At 35.1% G+C, this 14835-nt stretch overlaps 1 protein-coding gene across 5 annotated transcripts in view; it reads left to right on the top strand.

Annotated features, from left to right (window-relative positions):
- Positions 1-1009: 1009 nt before the first annotated feature.
- The window catches only part of fbxo11b (F-box protein 11b), a 68994-nt gene continuing 55168 nt past the window's right edge, over positions 1010-14835 (top strand). For 2 of the 5 annotated variants that reach the window (XR_012388003.1, XM_021472548.3), the window contains exons 1-4: positions 1010-1272; positions 3219-3346; positions 7992-8073; positions 8202-8346. Coding sequence is in view for 4 of the 5 variants with exons in the window: in XM_021472548.3 (XP_021328223.1) it covers positions 1185-1272; positions 3219-3346; positions 7992-8073; positions 8202-8346 (443 nt within the window). In the remaining variant the exon portion in view is untranslated. Of the gene's footprint in view, positions 1273-2516; positions 2535-2687; positions 2758-3218; positions 3347-7991; positions 8074-8201; positions 8347-14835 lie in introns of those variants that run through there. The other 3 variants (XM_005156232.5, XM_073918487.1, XM_073918488.1) reach the window with 3 other exon arrangements.

The raw sequence follows: 14835 nt of genomic DNA, 5'->3' as shown, positions 1-14835 counted from the left end.
TTGTGCTTGAGTCCAAATTCAAAGTCAAGAAGAAACCAAAAGGTTGTTTTTGTTCTTTATCCATGTTTTCATTGTATGAGAGGTAATTAGGGCAAATGGGTCTTAATGAAATGCATGACCTTTGAATGTCAACATGCGCATTGACAATATCTGTGCAGTCGTAATCACAATGGGCAATTTGATGTTGTAATGGTATTCTTGAATGCATATATGGGAACATTTGCCCCTTCTAGACTCATGAATCTTCAAATTAAAGATACACATTCAGACCTGCCACTTTAACATGATCAAATATCACATGTTTAGTTTAGATACTTTTGTTAGTTTTCATTCTGTAGTTCCAGGATTTTTAAACTAAGGTCTGAGCACTCTGGAGAGCTTAGAAGATATGAAAAACATTGTAAATAATGTATAAAAGATGGAAATTACAGAAAAAATCTTTAAAAATGTATTATAGTAAGTAAATAAATTTAAATTAAGATAACTATAGTTGAGTAGGATAAAAATATGCAGAAACTTCCCACATAGTGTTGTAAATGTATTTATAATAGTTTTTATTTATAAAAGTACAAATGGTGTCCTCTCTTTAAATTGGGGTTCCTTACTAGATTGTCATACTTGGGTAAAAAATGTAAAAAAAAAAAAAAAAAAAAAAAAGCATCTTTCCATGGTTTAAACGTCTCAAATACTGTCTGGTATCGGTTATTTATCTTAAACATCTTGAAGCAGCCAGTGTTTTAGCTGGTCTGAACTAGTGGCTGTCTATCAGATTGTAAATCTAACTGAGACCAGGTTATTAACCTGATTACCAGTTTGTACTTTTAAAAGTGATTAATTGTACTTTGAGTTGAAATGTATTAAAGATAGCTAAATGCCACTGCTAGTGTTCTTTCTGGAAAAAAACAGTGGTGCCCCCTTGTGCATGTTCTCCATGTCCATGTTAATGGCTCCTCCTGCTAGAGAGAGAGGGAGAGAGAGATACGGAGCTCAGCACAGGGGGAGCTGTCCGAAAAAAACACACCAACAACACCCCGAATAAGAAAAACTGCCCCGGGTTGGTGTCCTTTTTCGGTGTAGACTGGTAATTTGACTTGTTTCAGACCTGAAGTATTGTGTAAATGCTAAGAACAACAGGATAAGGTTCGAGGGAAGCGTATTTTTTCTGGGTAAAGTCACCTCGCCAAATGAACTCCGTCAGAGCGAGCAGCAGGAGACCCAGGCGAGTGTCGAGGCCGCGCCCGGTGCAGCCGGAAAGAAACAACGCAGAAAGAGGTGAGACGGGGACGTTTAATTCAACAACAATTCAATGTTGTGTTGTGTCCTGTACGGTGCTTAATCTATCAGACTTTACACGGCCGCCCCGAAAACGCACGGCCTGATTAAATAGGCTTGTGTGCTGAACGTCGAGGCGTATATATACAGGCCAGGCCGCGCTTTGTTTGGGCTTCAGGAGCCAGAAGCGTAAACGGCTTGCTTTTAACACACTCCCCACATTTCACCGTGACTTAAAACCTGGTGACAAGATAAATGCTCATTTACTTCCGCTAAAAGATGGCTCTTGAGGGTTTTACATGGAAGGGAGACGTTAGAAGTGGATTTAGGTTGGAAAATCTCCGCTGCGTAGCTGCTAGTATCCAGTGTGGGCTGCCATTGATACACAACACTGTTTGGTTTACATCTAACAGAACCACCGAGTGCCAACCAGACTGAATTAATACCTTCAATTGCGTTGTGTTTGTTAGGACTTGGATAGCTTTTAGCGCGGTAGCTTTGAAGTTAACTGTTTACATACTGCTAGGTAGCAAGCTAGCTAACGTAAGTAGCTGCGTAGTCGAGCTCACAGCGAGCAAATGGGGGTGGATAAAGACTCTCTGCTGTTTTGTTGGAGATACGTGCATATTAGGGTTTGTATCACATTGCTGGTTATTGCTGCAGGTTTTTAGATGCCATGCACAAGTCCCTTGGGTTTTGCTGGTGGAGGTGGATCTGCGATGATCAATCAGAAACCTTTGTTTCCACGTTTAGCTGGGTTACAGACCCCCCACTAACAGGCTTTCAGGGACAATTCATTGATAAAGTGGTCATGCATTGGGTTTGTATTCTCTTCAAGCACCATTGGGGCTTATTGATTGATTTTAGACCAGTAGTGATCAGTGCATTTTGACAACATCATTGTTTACGTTTGACGTGCAGCAGTGGTGTTATCAGTTATTAGTTATTCTCTTTCAATGAAAACATCAGCCTGACCAGGGTGAATATTAGTCTCATAACATTTATAGTTTTTTTAGTGGAAAATTCATCATCTTAGTGTTGTGGGATTACCATCATTGTATTATTGTCTGGTGCTCTAGTAAGGAAAGACTTTTAGAAAGTAAAATGATGTATTTCTTTTTATTTGTGTATAATATCGTCTCCTCCATGATGCTATTTGTATGTTGTATACATTTGCAGACTATATCGGTGTATAGTGAGTGATAGACAGACAGAGAGAGTGAGCAGAGTCATGGCTGTACAAATATGGACTTAATAAACAGGTGCTGTCTTGATGTTTTGCCCTGATAAACCTTTGTTTTCTTGTCTTTGTTACTGTTGGACAGTCAGCTGTTGAGTTGCTGTATAATTCGTGACAGCTCAGAGTCAAGCTTTAGCTGCTCTTCTCATCTTTCACTTTTGGATGTTGTCTCCAGGTACCAAATGTGCTGTAGAGAAGGACAGACTGTAAGGCTCTCAGGTGATCAGTACACCAGGTATTGACAGGTAGGTAGGGTATGTGCACACACAAACAGGTGGACAGGTAGGGAACTTTGACATTTGTAGCTGTATAAAGCAGGAGTCCTTCTAACGAAATGTATTTAATTGTAATCTATAAGTGTTGCACTTCAAAACTAGTTGCATAGAGAAGCCAGACACTTGTTTATTAAATAGCAGTGTGCAAAGAAAATAAAAAGCAAGCTTTGTGGAAGTATGGCAATGAAGAGTTTTCCACAAATGTTTGTCGTTCTCACCAACTGATGGATGGAAATGCCGCCTGCACTGTAGTGGTTTTGGAGAAGCCTGACAGTTTGCTTTTTTTAACTGTTTTTCTTGCACAAATGTTTCTGCAGGCGTAGTTTGCAAAGTGAACGGTGGAACTTGGGGTCTGAGCTTGTGCAGGGCAGGTTGAGATTTGTTTTGCTGAATGGATTTTTTTCCCTTTCTTTTTTTCTTTGCTCTTGTAGATGAGGACATCCCTGCAGATATGGTTGCAGAAGAATCTGGTCCAGGAGCTCAAAACAGTCCATACCAACTCCGTAGAAAGTCCCTGTTGCCTAAAAGAACCGTGTGCCCCACAAAAAACAGCATGGAGGTAAAGATTTTAATCTCATGAGAGTCATACTAACATATTTGGTTTGCACTTTGAGTTCTGAAGCCCTATTGCAATGTGTAATTGTTTATTTTTTCAAGTATGCGTTAGGTTGTTTGTACATTGAGTGAGAGACAGATTTATTTACTGAAAAGCATGTACACACTGTACACACTGCTCAATTTTTGTGATTGTACATGGCTCACGTGCTTAAAAGGTTTCCACATTTAACCAGTCCATTTTCCCAATTGGAAAATAAATAAAGATGAATAGATGTGTTATAAATTTAATTATAGCATTATATTTATTATATAATATTTAATTAGAGCATTTTTAATTATTTTAATATTTAATAATGTCCAGTGTTTATCCTATCATCATTATATTGGGGTGCCCCGCCCCCTCTAGAAAGTCAAGTCATTTAGTTTTAATTTCTATATTGTACAATATCACAACCATACATAATTTAAGGTTCTTTTTCTACAGAACATTAAACAAACTAATTGGCTTTGTTATTTTGAGATGCTCGGGACAGTAGACTGCTGTGTCACTAAAGTCTAATTTGGCTGTGATTGTTTGTCAATTGCATGCAAATAAGGTGCTTTCACACTTAGACGTTTATTTCGGAACCTGTCTCGTTTTCCCATTTGGCGCCATTTGTTTGGTATATGTGAGTCCCGCAAACACACTCAGATCCGAGCCAAATCAATCTGTCTGAGATCACCTGAATGAGGTTGTCTCGGTTCGATTGAAACGAACTCTGGAAAGGAACAATTGTACTCAGAAAGCAAAGTGATTTAGTTAATGAACTAGTCTATATTATGGTTGTGTAATAGCCATATATACGGCTATTGGCTCGTTTCCACTGACTGGTACAGTACGGTACGGTTCGGGCCGGTACGGGTCACCTTTATCAGGCTTGCGTTTTCACTAGCAAGGGTACCCTTTTGTTGGGCATGGTGTATGACAAAGTTTCAGTCGACGTCATGCTCGCTCAAGGAAATGTCTACAATAAAGCTGCACAGGTCGCTCGCATATCATATGAAAAGCACTTCTCACAAAACAGACGTTTTACACACAAATACTTCTGTTTAAATGTTTATTACTAACTTTTCTATGAGCATGAGTTGATTATTACTGCAGATCAATGACGGTGCGAAATAGCCCACTGTAACGTCTGTAATTATTTTAGATAAATAAATAAATAAATGAACATATGTGAACACATACAGACCCTTACAGTCCTCGATATGTTACCAACTACAGAAAAAGTACACACAGCATACATTTCGTCCTTAATTAGGTTCAAAACAACACAAAGTATAGCCTACAGTCAGTGAAAACCTCTCATCTGTGTCTGTAATCTTCAGCAGCACTTGTAGCCTCTGTTAGAGAGTCATTCCATCATTCCCAGTTCATATTAGTCCAAAAGGTGATAATAAAAATTAAAACAAGGCAGTTTGTTCATGTTTGCTGAAGAAATAACGTGCTCCTTGGCTTTCCATTTTTCTTCCGCACTCCACTCTCGCGCTTGTCCTTTTCTTTCTGAATGTGTCATTCTCGCGTTTGTCAGTTTCACAGGATCGGGTTTCCAAAGCTTGTCAATAATCAAGCGCAAGTTATTATCATCAGCTCAAGAAGTTAGTTATTTCAGATAAAGACGTGCGGCGAGCGCAAGTAATCTCCCGCTGTGTATTTCGAACATGGCGGGTCTTTTGTTTATATTCTGGCTTGTTGCGTAAGCGAATGACGTATCTCTGTAAACCAATAGTGTTCAGCTGCGCGTCTAGCTCTGCCTTTTGGTACCCTTTCTTGTGTTTGGGACTCTTTCAAAAGGGTCCCAAAAAAGTGGTTCGGTTCGGTACGCCTTTTGACAGTGGAAACGGCCATAAAAGCGTACCGAACCGTACCGTACCTTACCACTCTGTGGAAACGGGCCATAAATATAGAGAAAATTATGGACGGGCAAATGTGCATTTCTTGTCAAATATGAAAGTGAAACCATGCTGAAATATTAACGAGAGCTGTTTATCCATTAGGAAAATTGACAGAAATTACCATCTGATAATTTTTCCATATTTGAATCTTATAATATTTTGTATTAGGCCTAATGTTTTGTTTATTTCTGCTCTGACACCTTGAAAGTAAAATCAGCATTGATCTGCTTTATGATCTGACTGCAGTCTTGGTTCATCTTTTATTTCTCTCTATAATTTAAGCCTATATAGCATAATTCTAGTCAAGCCAATGTTTTTTTTTAATAGTTTAATTCAATTGATGGATAGATTTTTACAAAACTTGACAACTAAAATGAGGCTATGAGGAAGTCTTACCTCTCTGATCTGTATTTGGTGATGATGTCCGTGGGTGTCAATCAAAGTGCAAATTTTTGCTTATAATATGTGGCTAAGAAATGTCTATTAACTTTTTTTTTTTTTGGTGGGGCTAATGAAAATTTTGGCTGGGCAAGTAAAAATCTGAATGGGCCAGTAGAAAAAATCTTTGGCGTTAAACCCTGTATGTCATTTCTGTCTCTACATGGTTAGGTGTTTACATTTTTCTGCTGCCTGTATATTCCATACTCCACTCGGATACGTTTACTCTTGATAGTGGGAAGAGAGCATTATAAAATATGTAGCATCAACAATAAAGTATCAGCAGAACAGGGTGAAAATGTAAATCCCACTTTTAGTTATGGTGCTTTACAACTATTTGTGGCCTTCATCATGGGAAGGAATTGCAGTGTCCATTCAGCCAATGGCTGTTTGAACTAGGCTATGTGCACTGTATCACTAAACTTTTTAAAAGATGAAATTCTCAGTCATTTAAATTTTAGTAATTTGTCTTTAGAGGAGAGATTAAAATGCCTACTTTTATAATGAAAGTTCTAATTTTATGCTAGGAAAAACAGTGGAGTGCAATAAGCCTACAAAGCTGATTGATTGATCAAAATAATACATCATATTTGATAAATATACATTTACTGCAATTTTTCTAATGCTTAAATGTTTTAAAATGTTTTGTTTCTTTTAATCATTCAAAGTCCTTCATGTATCAAATATGAATTGGTAAACTAAGTGTTTACATCTTAATCCTATGAAGTCAAAAACGTAATGAAGGGTTTAAGATAGGGCTGGGAGATTAATCGAAAAGTAGTTGAAATCATCATTCAAGACCTATAATCGATCAAATTTTTCCTGGATGATTTTTTTCAATTACTTGTAGTCATGTGACCCCGCTCTGTTAAAAGCTGAGGCTGATTTATACTTCTGCTGCCACTTTGCAGCCACATCTGATCTCTGGTCAAGTAGGATGATGGACCCATTCTTGAGCTCTACTTTGCACTACATTGTCGATAATTGGAAGCTGAGACATGCCTTGAGATGGCATATTTTCTATTACTTTAAAATAATTATTTACATTAATTGTTTACAGAAGATGCAAGAAATGCACTGTTTAAAAATTATTTACAGGATATACACGAGTTATTTTATTCAGATTTTTTTTACTTTTAATATGAAAAGCATTAAAATATTTGTGTTTTTTTCCAAAAGTGCAAGTTATTTATTTACATGTTTTCATTAAAAAAAGGCCTTGGTTTTAGACTGTGTGTTTAATTTTATATAAATAAAAATTTTAAGTAAATATTTTGTCTATTTGCAGTACTATGTATTTATTTTTCTTTTTTTTCTTTGGGTCTATGTTACAAAATGAAAAGGTATAAATGGAATCAAACATTTATTTTTCAAATATGCCAAAAGGATTAAATTTGTTTCAGGTGAAAAGAAGAGATAGGTAAAAGAATGAATAAGTTTAAGTAATAAACAAATGATGTATGGGGTAATGGGGTGGGAGAATAATAAGCTTATGCTTCATCCCGCTCCATTTTCGACCATGTTGAAATGTTTTGTTAATGACATTTTATGTATCATATTTTTGTTTGAAAATAAATAAATCAAATTAAATCAAATTTCAGTTGTTCAATGTTGATTGTTCAATAAATATTCATAGATAGTAGATAGTGTGTGTTTCCTTCAAGTAATTTAAAATCAAGTAATGCACCCTTCATTCAAAAATCTCTTGACTTGTAATATGTGAGCACATTTACTGTATAAAACTTGTTAGTGAACTCTGAGGGCAAAAAAAAATCATTTAATAAAATATTTAATTAATCAAGATTTTGATTTTAGGCCAAATTCCCCAGCCCTAGTTTAAGATTTCTTTTATGTTTTCACACAAAATAACACAAGAAATGTGATAAACAGTGCTAGTCATTTAAGTCGCAAGAAACCTGCCAACACTCACCCTTTCAAAGGTATAACCCTAAGGAAAACACTGATATCTTAATTAAAAGATTCCATTCTAATACATGTGTGAGTAGATTAAGCTATATATATATATATATATTTATTTATTTATTTATTTATTTATTATTGCTTTTTTAACTAAAACATTAACATAACATATATTTCTAATCTCTGCTGTCTGTATATTTCATATTCCACTCCATACGTTCACCCCTGACAGTGGGGAGAGAACATTGGAAAATATGTAGTATCAACTATGATAGATAGATCTAACACTTTAATCTTAATGTTGTTTTAACCTAAAAAGTGGTAGTTTTCAGTGTCTGATTTATGTGATGCAGGGAGCCTCCACTTCAGCCACAGAAAACTTCGGTCACAGAGCTAAACGTGCAAGAGTGTCTGGAAAATCCCAGGACCTACCGGGTGAGTGAAGACTTGTGGTTTCGGTTTGCTCAGTTGTGGTTGCTATATTAATAGTTTAGCATTTTGTCAAAGGCTTTGGTCTGCAAACAGATTGGTTTAGAAACTTTCTCCTGTTGTTTCTGTTTTAGCTGCTCCAGCAGAGCAGTATCTCCAAGAGAAGCTTCCAGATGAAGTTGTTCTGAAGATTTTCTCCTACCTGCTCGAGCAGGACCTGTGCCAGGCTGCCTGCGTATGCAAGCGATTCAGTGAGCTTGCAAACGACCCTATTCTCTGGTGAGAATTTATACATACTGACAATAGATTGATTTGTGGAAGCGCTAGGACAGCATGATATTGGAAGAATTGGACATTGCGATATTTATGGTGGCTTGAAAAGCCAACATACTGTTATCTCACGTAAACTTATTATTATGGTGGCTTGAAAAGCCAACATACTGTTATCTCACGTAAACTTATTATTAGGCTGGCTTGAGAAACAAGCCAGACTACTGAAATCCTATTTAAACTTATTATTTTTTTTATATATTATTCTTCTTCTTCTGAGACTAAAATTCAAAATCTATCTCCTCCTAGAGCTTTCGAGCTATGACCCCCAAACTCACACCAGACCTCCAAACTGGTCTGACTCTTTATGCCATATCTTTTCCGACTGATCCGACTTTCGATTTTCCGAAAAACGTCCCGGGACTGTCGGAAAAATCCCATAGACTTAACATTGGATCAAACTTTGTGACCTCATAACTCTGCTTCAGACTGTTGCACAGACTTCTAACTGGGCTCATTTAACTCAGACTACCAAACTGCCAATGACTGATCACCTTTAAACTTTCTAGCCACGCCCTAGCAACCACTTTTGGACCCTAGTAACTGTCCCATAGACTTCCATTCAATAGACTCTCATTGACTTAACATGGGATCAAACTTTGTGAGCTCATAACTCTGAATCAGACTGTCCTACAGACTAATGGCTGAGCTCATTTAACTCCGAATACCAAACTGCCAATAACTGATGAGCTTTTAACTTTCTAGCCACACCCCTTACTACCACATACTGCACCCTAGCAACTGTCCCGTAGACTTCCATTACAAAAGACTCTCATTGACTTTACACGGGATCAAACTTTGTGAGCTCATAACTCTGAATCAGACTGTCCTACAGACTAATGGCTGAGCTCATTTAACTCCGAATACCAAACTGCCAATAACTGATGAGCTTTTAACTTTCTAGCCACACCCCTAACTACCACATACTGCACCCTAGCAACTGTTCCATAGACTTCCATTACAAAGACTCTCATTGACTTTACATGGGATCAAACTTTGTGAGCTCATAACTCTGCATCAGACTGTCCTACAGACTAATGGCTGAGCTCATTTAACTCCGACTACCAATCTGCCAATAACTGATGAGCTTTTAACTTTGTAGCCACACCCCTAACTACCACATACTGCACCCTAGCAACTGTCCCGTAGACTTCCATTACAAAAGACTCTCAATGACTTTACACGGGATCAAACTTTGTGAGCTCATAACTCTGCATCAGACAGGCATAGAGACTAATGGCTGAGCTCATTTAACTCAGTCTAGCCAGCAGCCAATCACTGATGGCCTTTTGACTTTCTAGCCACACCCCTAACTACCACATACTGCACCCTGGCAACTGTCCTATAGACAGTAATTAGCTTTGCTATCAAATGCTTATAATTCTAACATGCTAATGACATGCCAATCATGCTAGCAACATGCTACTCATATGCTAATCATGCTAATGACATGCTAACTCATACTGGAAACATGCTAATGACATGCTAATTTGTACTAGAATCATGCTAGTAACATGCTAATTCATACTAGACTCATGTTAATAACTGGCCTACATGCATATCTTTGCTTAGCAGTGTCCTATTAACTTGGGGGATGGCTCATCTGACTCAGACAACCAATGAGCATCTCAATATGATAATGAAGCTCACAAGCCACGCCCCCAAATTGATTCCATAGACTTCCATTAAAATAGGCCAAGATGCATATCTTTGCATAGCAGTGTCATACAGACATGGGGGTTGGTTCATTTGACTTAGACAGCCAACCACATTAAAGTGCACTCTGTAACCTCGCCCATAGCAACAAAACAAAGTACCCTAGCAACCATTCATCAACAGCTATATCTCAGCATCCGAACATCGTAGAGACTTGGAGATTGGCTCGTTTGACTCAGGCTAGCAAACGGAACTTCCTATATGCTACACATGCTAGCAGTGATTAGCTACATGCTAATATTGACTAGCCAAGTATTCATGCTAGCATCGTGCTAACAACATCCTAATTCATGCTAGAATCATGCTAATTCATGCTAGAATCATGCTAACAACATGCTAATTCATGCTAGAATCATGCTAGTAACATGCTAATTCATGCTATAATCATGCTAACAACATGCTAATTCATGCTAGAATTATGCTAGTAACATGCTAATTCATGCTAGAATCATGCTAACAACATGCTAATTCATGCTAGAATCATGCTAACAACATGCTAATTCATGCTAGAATCATGCTAGTGAAATGCTAATTCATGCTAGAATCATGCTAACAACATGCTAATTCATGCTAGAATCATGCTAGTAACATGCTAATTCATGTTAGAATCATGCTAACAACATGCTAATTCATGCTAGAATCATGCTAGTAACATGCTAATTCATGCTAGAAGCATGCTAACAACATGCTAATTTATGCTAGAATCATGCTAGTAGCATGCTAATTCATGCTGGAATCTTGCTAGTAACATGCTAAATCATGCTAGAATCATGCTAACAACATGCTAATTCATGCTAGAATCATGCTAACAACATGCTAATTCATGCTAGAATTGTGCTAATTCATGCTAAAATCATGCTAGTAACATGCTAATTCATGCTAGAATCATGCTAGTAACATGCTAATTCATGCTAGAATCGTGCTAACAACATCCTAATTCATGTTAAAATCATGCTAACAACATGCTAATTATTGCTAAACTCATGCTAGTAACATGCTAATTCATGCTAAAATCATGTTAACAACATGCTATTTCACGTTAAAATCATGGTAATAACATGCTAATCTATCTATCTATCTATCTATCTATCTATCTATCTATCTATCTATCTATCTATCTATCTATCTATCTATCTATCTATCTTTTCATACTTTTTAAAACTGTTTAAACTAAATAAACTATTACCGTCAGGCTTTCACAAGCCAGCCTCAAAGTTTGTTCTCAAACTTTAAGAATCTAGTTCATACTAGAATCATGCTAGTAACATGCTAATGCATGCTAGAATCATGCCAGTAACATGCTAATTCATGCTAGAATCATACTAGTAACATGTTAATTCATGCTAGAATCATGCTAGTAGCATGCTAATTCATACTAGAATCATGCTAGTGACATGCTAATTTATTCTAGAATCATGCTAGTAACATGCTAATTCATGCTAGAATCATGCTAATAACATGCTAATTCATACTAGAATCATGCTAATAAAATGCTAATTTGTACTACACTCATGCTAATAACATGCTAATCCATGCTAGAATCATGCTAATTCATGCTAGATTCATGCTGATAACATGCTACTTATACTTTTTCAAACTGTTTTTAAACTAAATAAACTATTACCAACAGGCTTTGTCAAGCCAGCCTCAAAGTTTGTCTCGACGAACTTTACTGTCTAGTTATTATTAGGCTGGCTTGTCAAAGCCAGACTACTGTTATCCTTTCTAAACTTATTAGGCTGGCTTGAGAAACAAGCCAGACTACTGAAATCCTATTTAAACTTATTATTTTTTTTATATATTATTCTTCTTCTTCTGAGACTAAAATTCAAAATCTATCTCCTCCTAGAGCTTTCGAGCTATGACCACCAAACTCACACCAGACCTCCAAACTATTCTGACTCATTATGCCATATCTTTTCTGACTGATCCGACTTTCGATTTTCCGAAAAACGTCCCGGGACCGTCAGAAAAATCCCATAGACTTAACATTGGACCAAACTTTGTGACCTCATAACTCTGCATCAGACTGTCACACAGACTTCTAACTGGGCTCATTTAACTCAGACTACCTAACTGCCAATAACTGATGAGCTTTTAACTTTCTGGCCACGCCCTAGCAACCACTTTTGGACCCTAGAAACTGCCCCATAGACTTCCATTCAAAAGACTTTCATTGACTTAACATGGGATCAAACTTTGTGAGCTCATAACTCTGCATCAGACTGTCATACAGACTAATGGCTGAGCTCATTTAACTCAGACTACCAAACTGCCAATAACTAAAGAGCTTTTAACTTTCTAGCCACACCCTAACTACCAGATACTGCACCCTAGCAACAACTGTCCCATAGGCTTTTACTGCAAAAGACTGTCATTGACTTAATAGATTTAACTTTGTGACCTCAAAACTATCTATCTATCCTTTTTCAAACTGCTTTTATCTATCTATCTATCTATCTATCTATCTATCTATCTATCTATCTATCTATCTATCTATCTATCTATCTATCTATCTATCTATCTATCTATCTATCTATAAACTGCTTTAATCTATCTATCTATCTATCTATCTATCTATCTATCTATCTATCTATCTATCTATCTATCTATCTATCTATCTATCTATCTATCTATCTATCTATCTATAAACTGTTTTTATCTATCTATCTATCTATCTATCTATCTATCTATCTATCTATCTATCTATCTATCTATCTATCTATCTATCTATCTATCTATCTATCTATCTATCTATATATAAACTGCTTTAATCTATCTATCTATCTATCTATCTATCTATCTATCTATCTATCTATCTATCTATCTATCTATCTATCTATCTATCTATCTATCTATCTATCTATCTATCTATATATAAACTGCTTTAATCTATCTATCTATCTATCTATCTATCTATCTATCTATCTATCTATCTATCTATCTATCTATCTATCTATCTATCTATCTATCTATCTATCTATCTATCTATAAACTGTTTTTATCTATCTATCTATCTATCTATCTATCTATCTATCTATCTATCTATCTATCTATCTATCTATCTATCTATCTATCTATCTATCTATCTATCTATCTATCTATCTATCTATCTATCTATCTATATATAAACTGCTTTAATCTATCTATCTATCTATCTATCTATCTATCTATCTATCTATCTATCTATCTATCTATCTATCTATCTATCTATCTATCTATCTATCTATAAACTGCTTTAATCTATCTATCTATCTATCTATCTATCTATCTATCTATCTATCTATCTATCTATCTATCTATCTATCTATCTATCTATCTATCTATCTATCTATCTATCTATAAACTGCTTTAATCTATCTATCTATCTATCTATCTATCTATCTATCTATCTATCTATCTATCTATCTATCTATCTATCTATCTATAAACTGCTTTAATCTATCTATCTATCTATCTATCTATCTATCTATCTATCTATCTATCTATCTATCTATCTATCTATCTATCTATCTATCTATCTATCTATCTATCTATCTATCTATCTATCTATCTATCTATAAACTGCTTTAATCTATCTATCTATCTATCTATCTATCTATCTATCTATCTATCTATCTATCTATCTATCTATCTATCTATCTATCTATCTATCTATCTATCTATCTATCTATCTATCTATAAACTGCTTTAATCTATCTATCTATCTATCTATCTATCTATCTATCTATCTATCTATCTATCTATCTATCTATCTATCTATCTATCTATCTATCTATCTATCTATCTATCTATCTATATATAAACTGCTTTAATCTATCTATCTATCTATCTATCTATCTATCTATCTATCTATCTATCTATCTATCTATCTATCTATCTATCTATCTATCTATCTATCTATCTATCTATCTATCTATCTATCTATCTATAAACTGCTTTAATCTATCTATCTATCTATCTATCTATCTATCTATCTATCTATCTATCTATCTATCTATCTATCTATCTATCTATCTATAAACTGCTTTAATCTATCTATCTATCTATCTATCTATCTATCTATCTATCTATCTATCTATCTATCTATCTATCTATCTATCTATCTATCTATCTATCTATCTATCTATCTATCTATCTATCTATCTATCTATAAACTGTATCTATCTATCTATCTATCTATCTATCTATCTATCTATCTATCTATCTATCTATCTATCTATCTATCTATCTATCTATCTATCTATCTATATATAAACTGCTTTAATCTATCTATCTATCTATCTATCTATCTATCTATCTATCTATCTATCTATCTATCTATCTATCTATCTATCTATCTATCTATCTATCTATCTATCTATCTATCTATCTATAAACTGCTTTTTATCTATCTATCTATCTATCTATCTATCTATCTATCTATCTATCTATCTATCTATCTATCTATCTATCTATCTATCTATCTATAAACTGTTTTTATCTATCTATCTATCTATCTATCTATCTATCTATCTATCTATCTATCTATCTATCTATCTATCTATCTATCTATCTATCTATCTATCTATCTATATATAAACTGCTTTAATCTATCTATCTATCTATCTATCTATCTATCTATCTATCTATCTATCTATCTATCTATCTATCTATCTATCTATCTATCTATCTATCTATCTATCTATCTATCTATCTATATATAAACTGCTTTAATCTATC

This window comes from Danio rerio, chromosome 12, assembly GCF_049306965.1.
Source record: "Danio rerio strain Tuebingen ecotype United States chromosome 12, GRCz12tu, whole genome shotgun sequence".
Classification (NCBI taxonomy): domain Eukaryota; kingdom Metazoa; phylum Chordata; class Actinopteri; order Cypriniformes; family Danionidae; genus Danio; species Danio rerio.
Note: the sequence above shows the minus strand (reverse complement) of the source record. Positions and strands in the feature narration are given on the sequence as shown.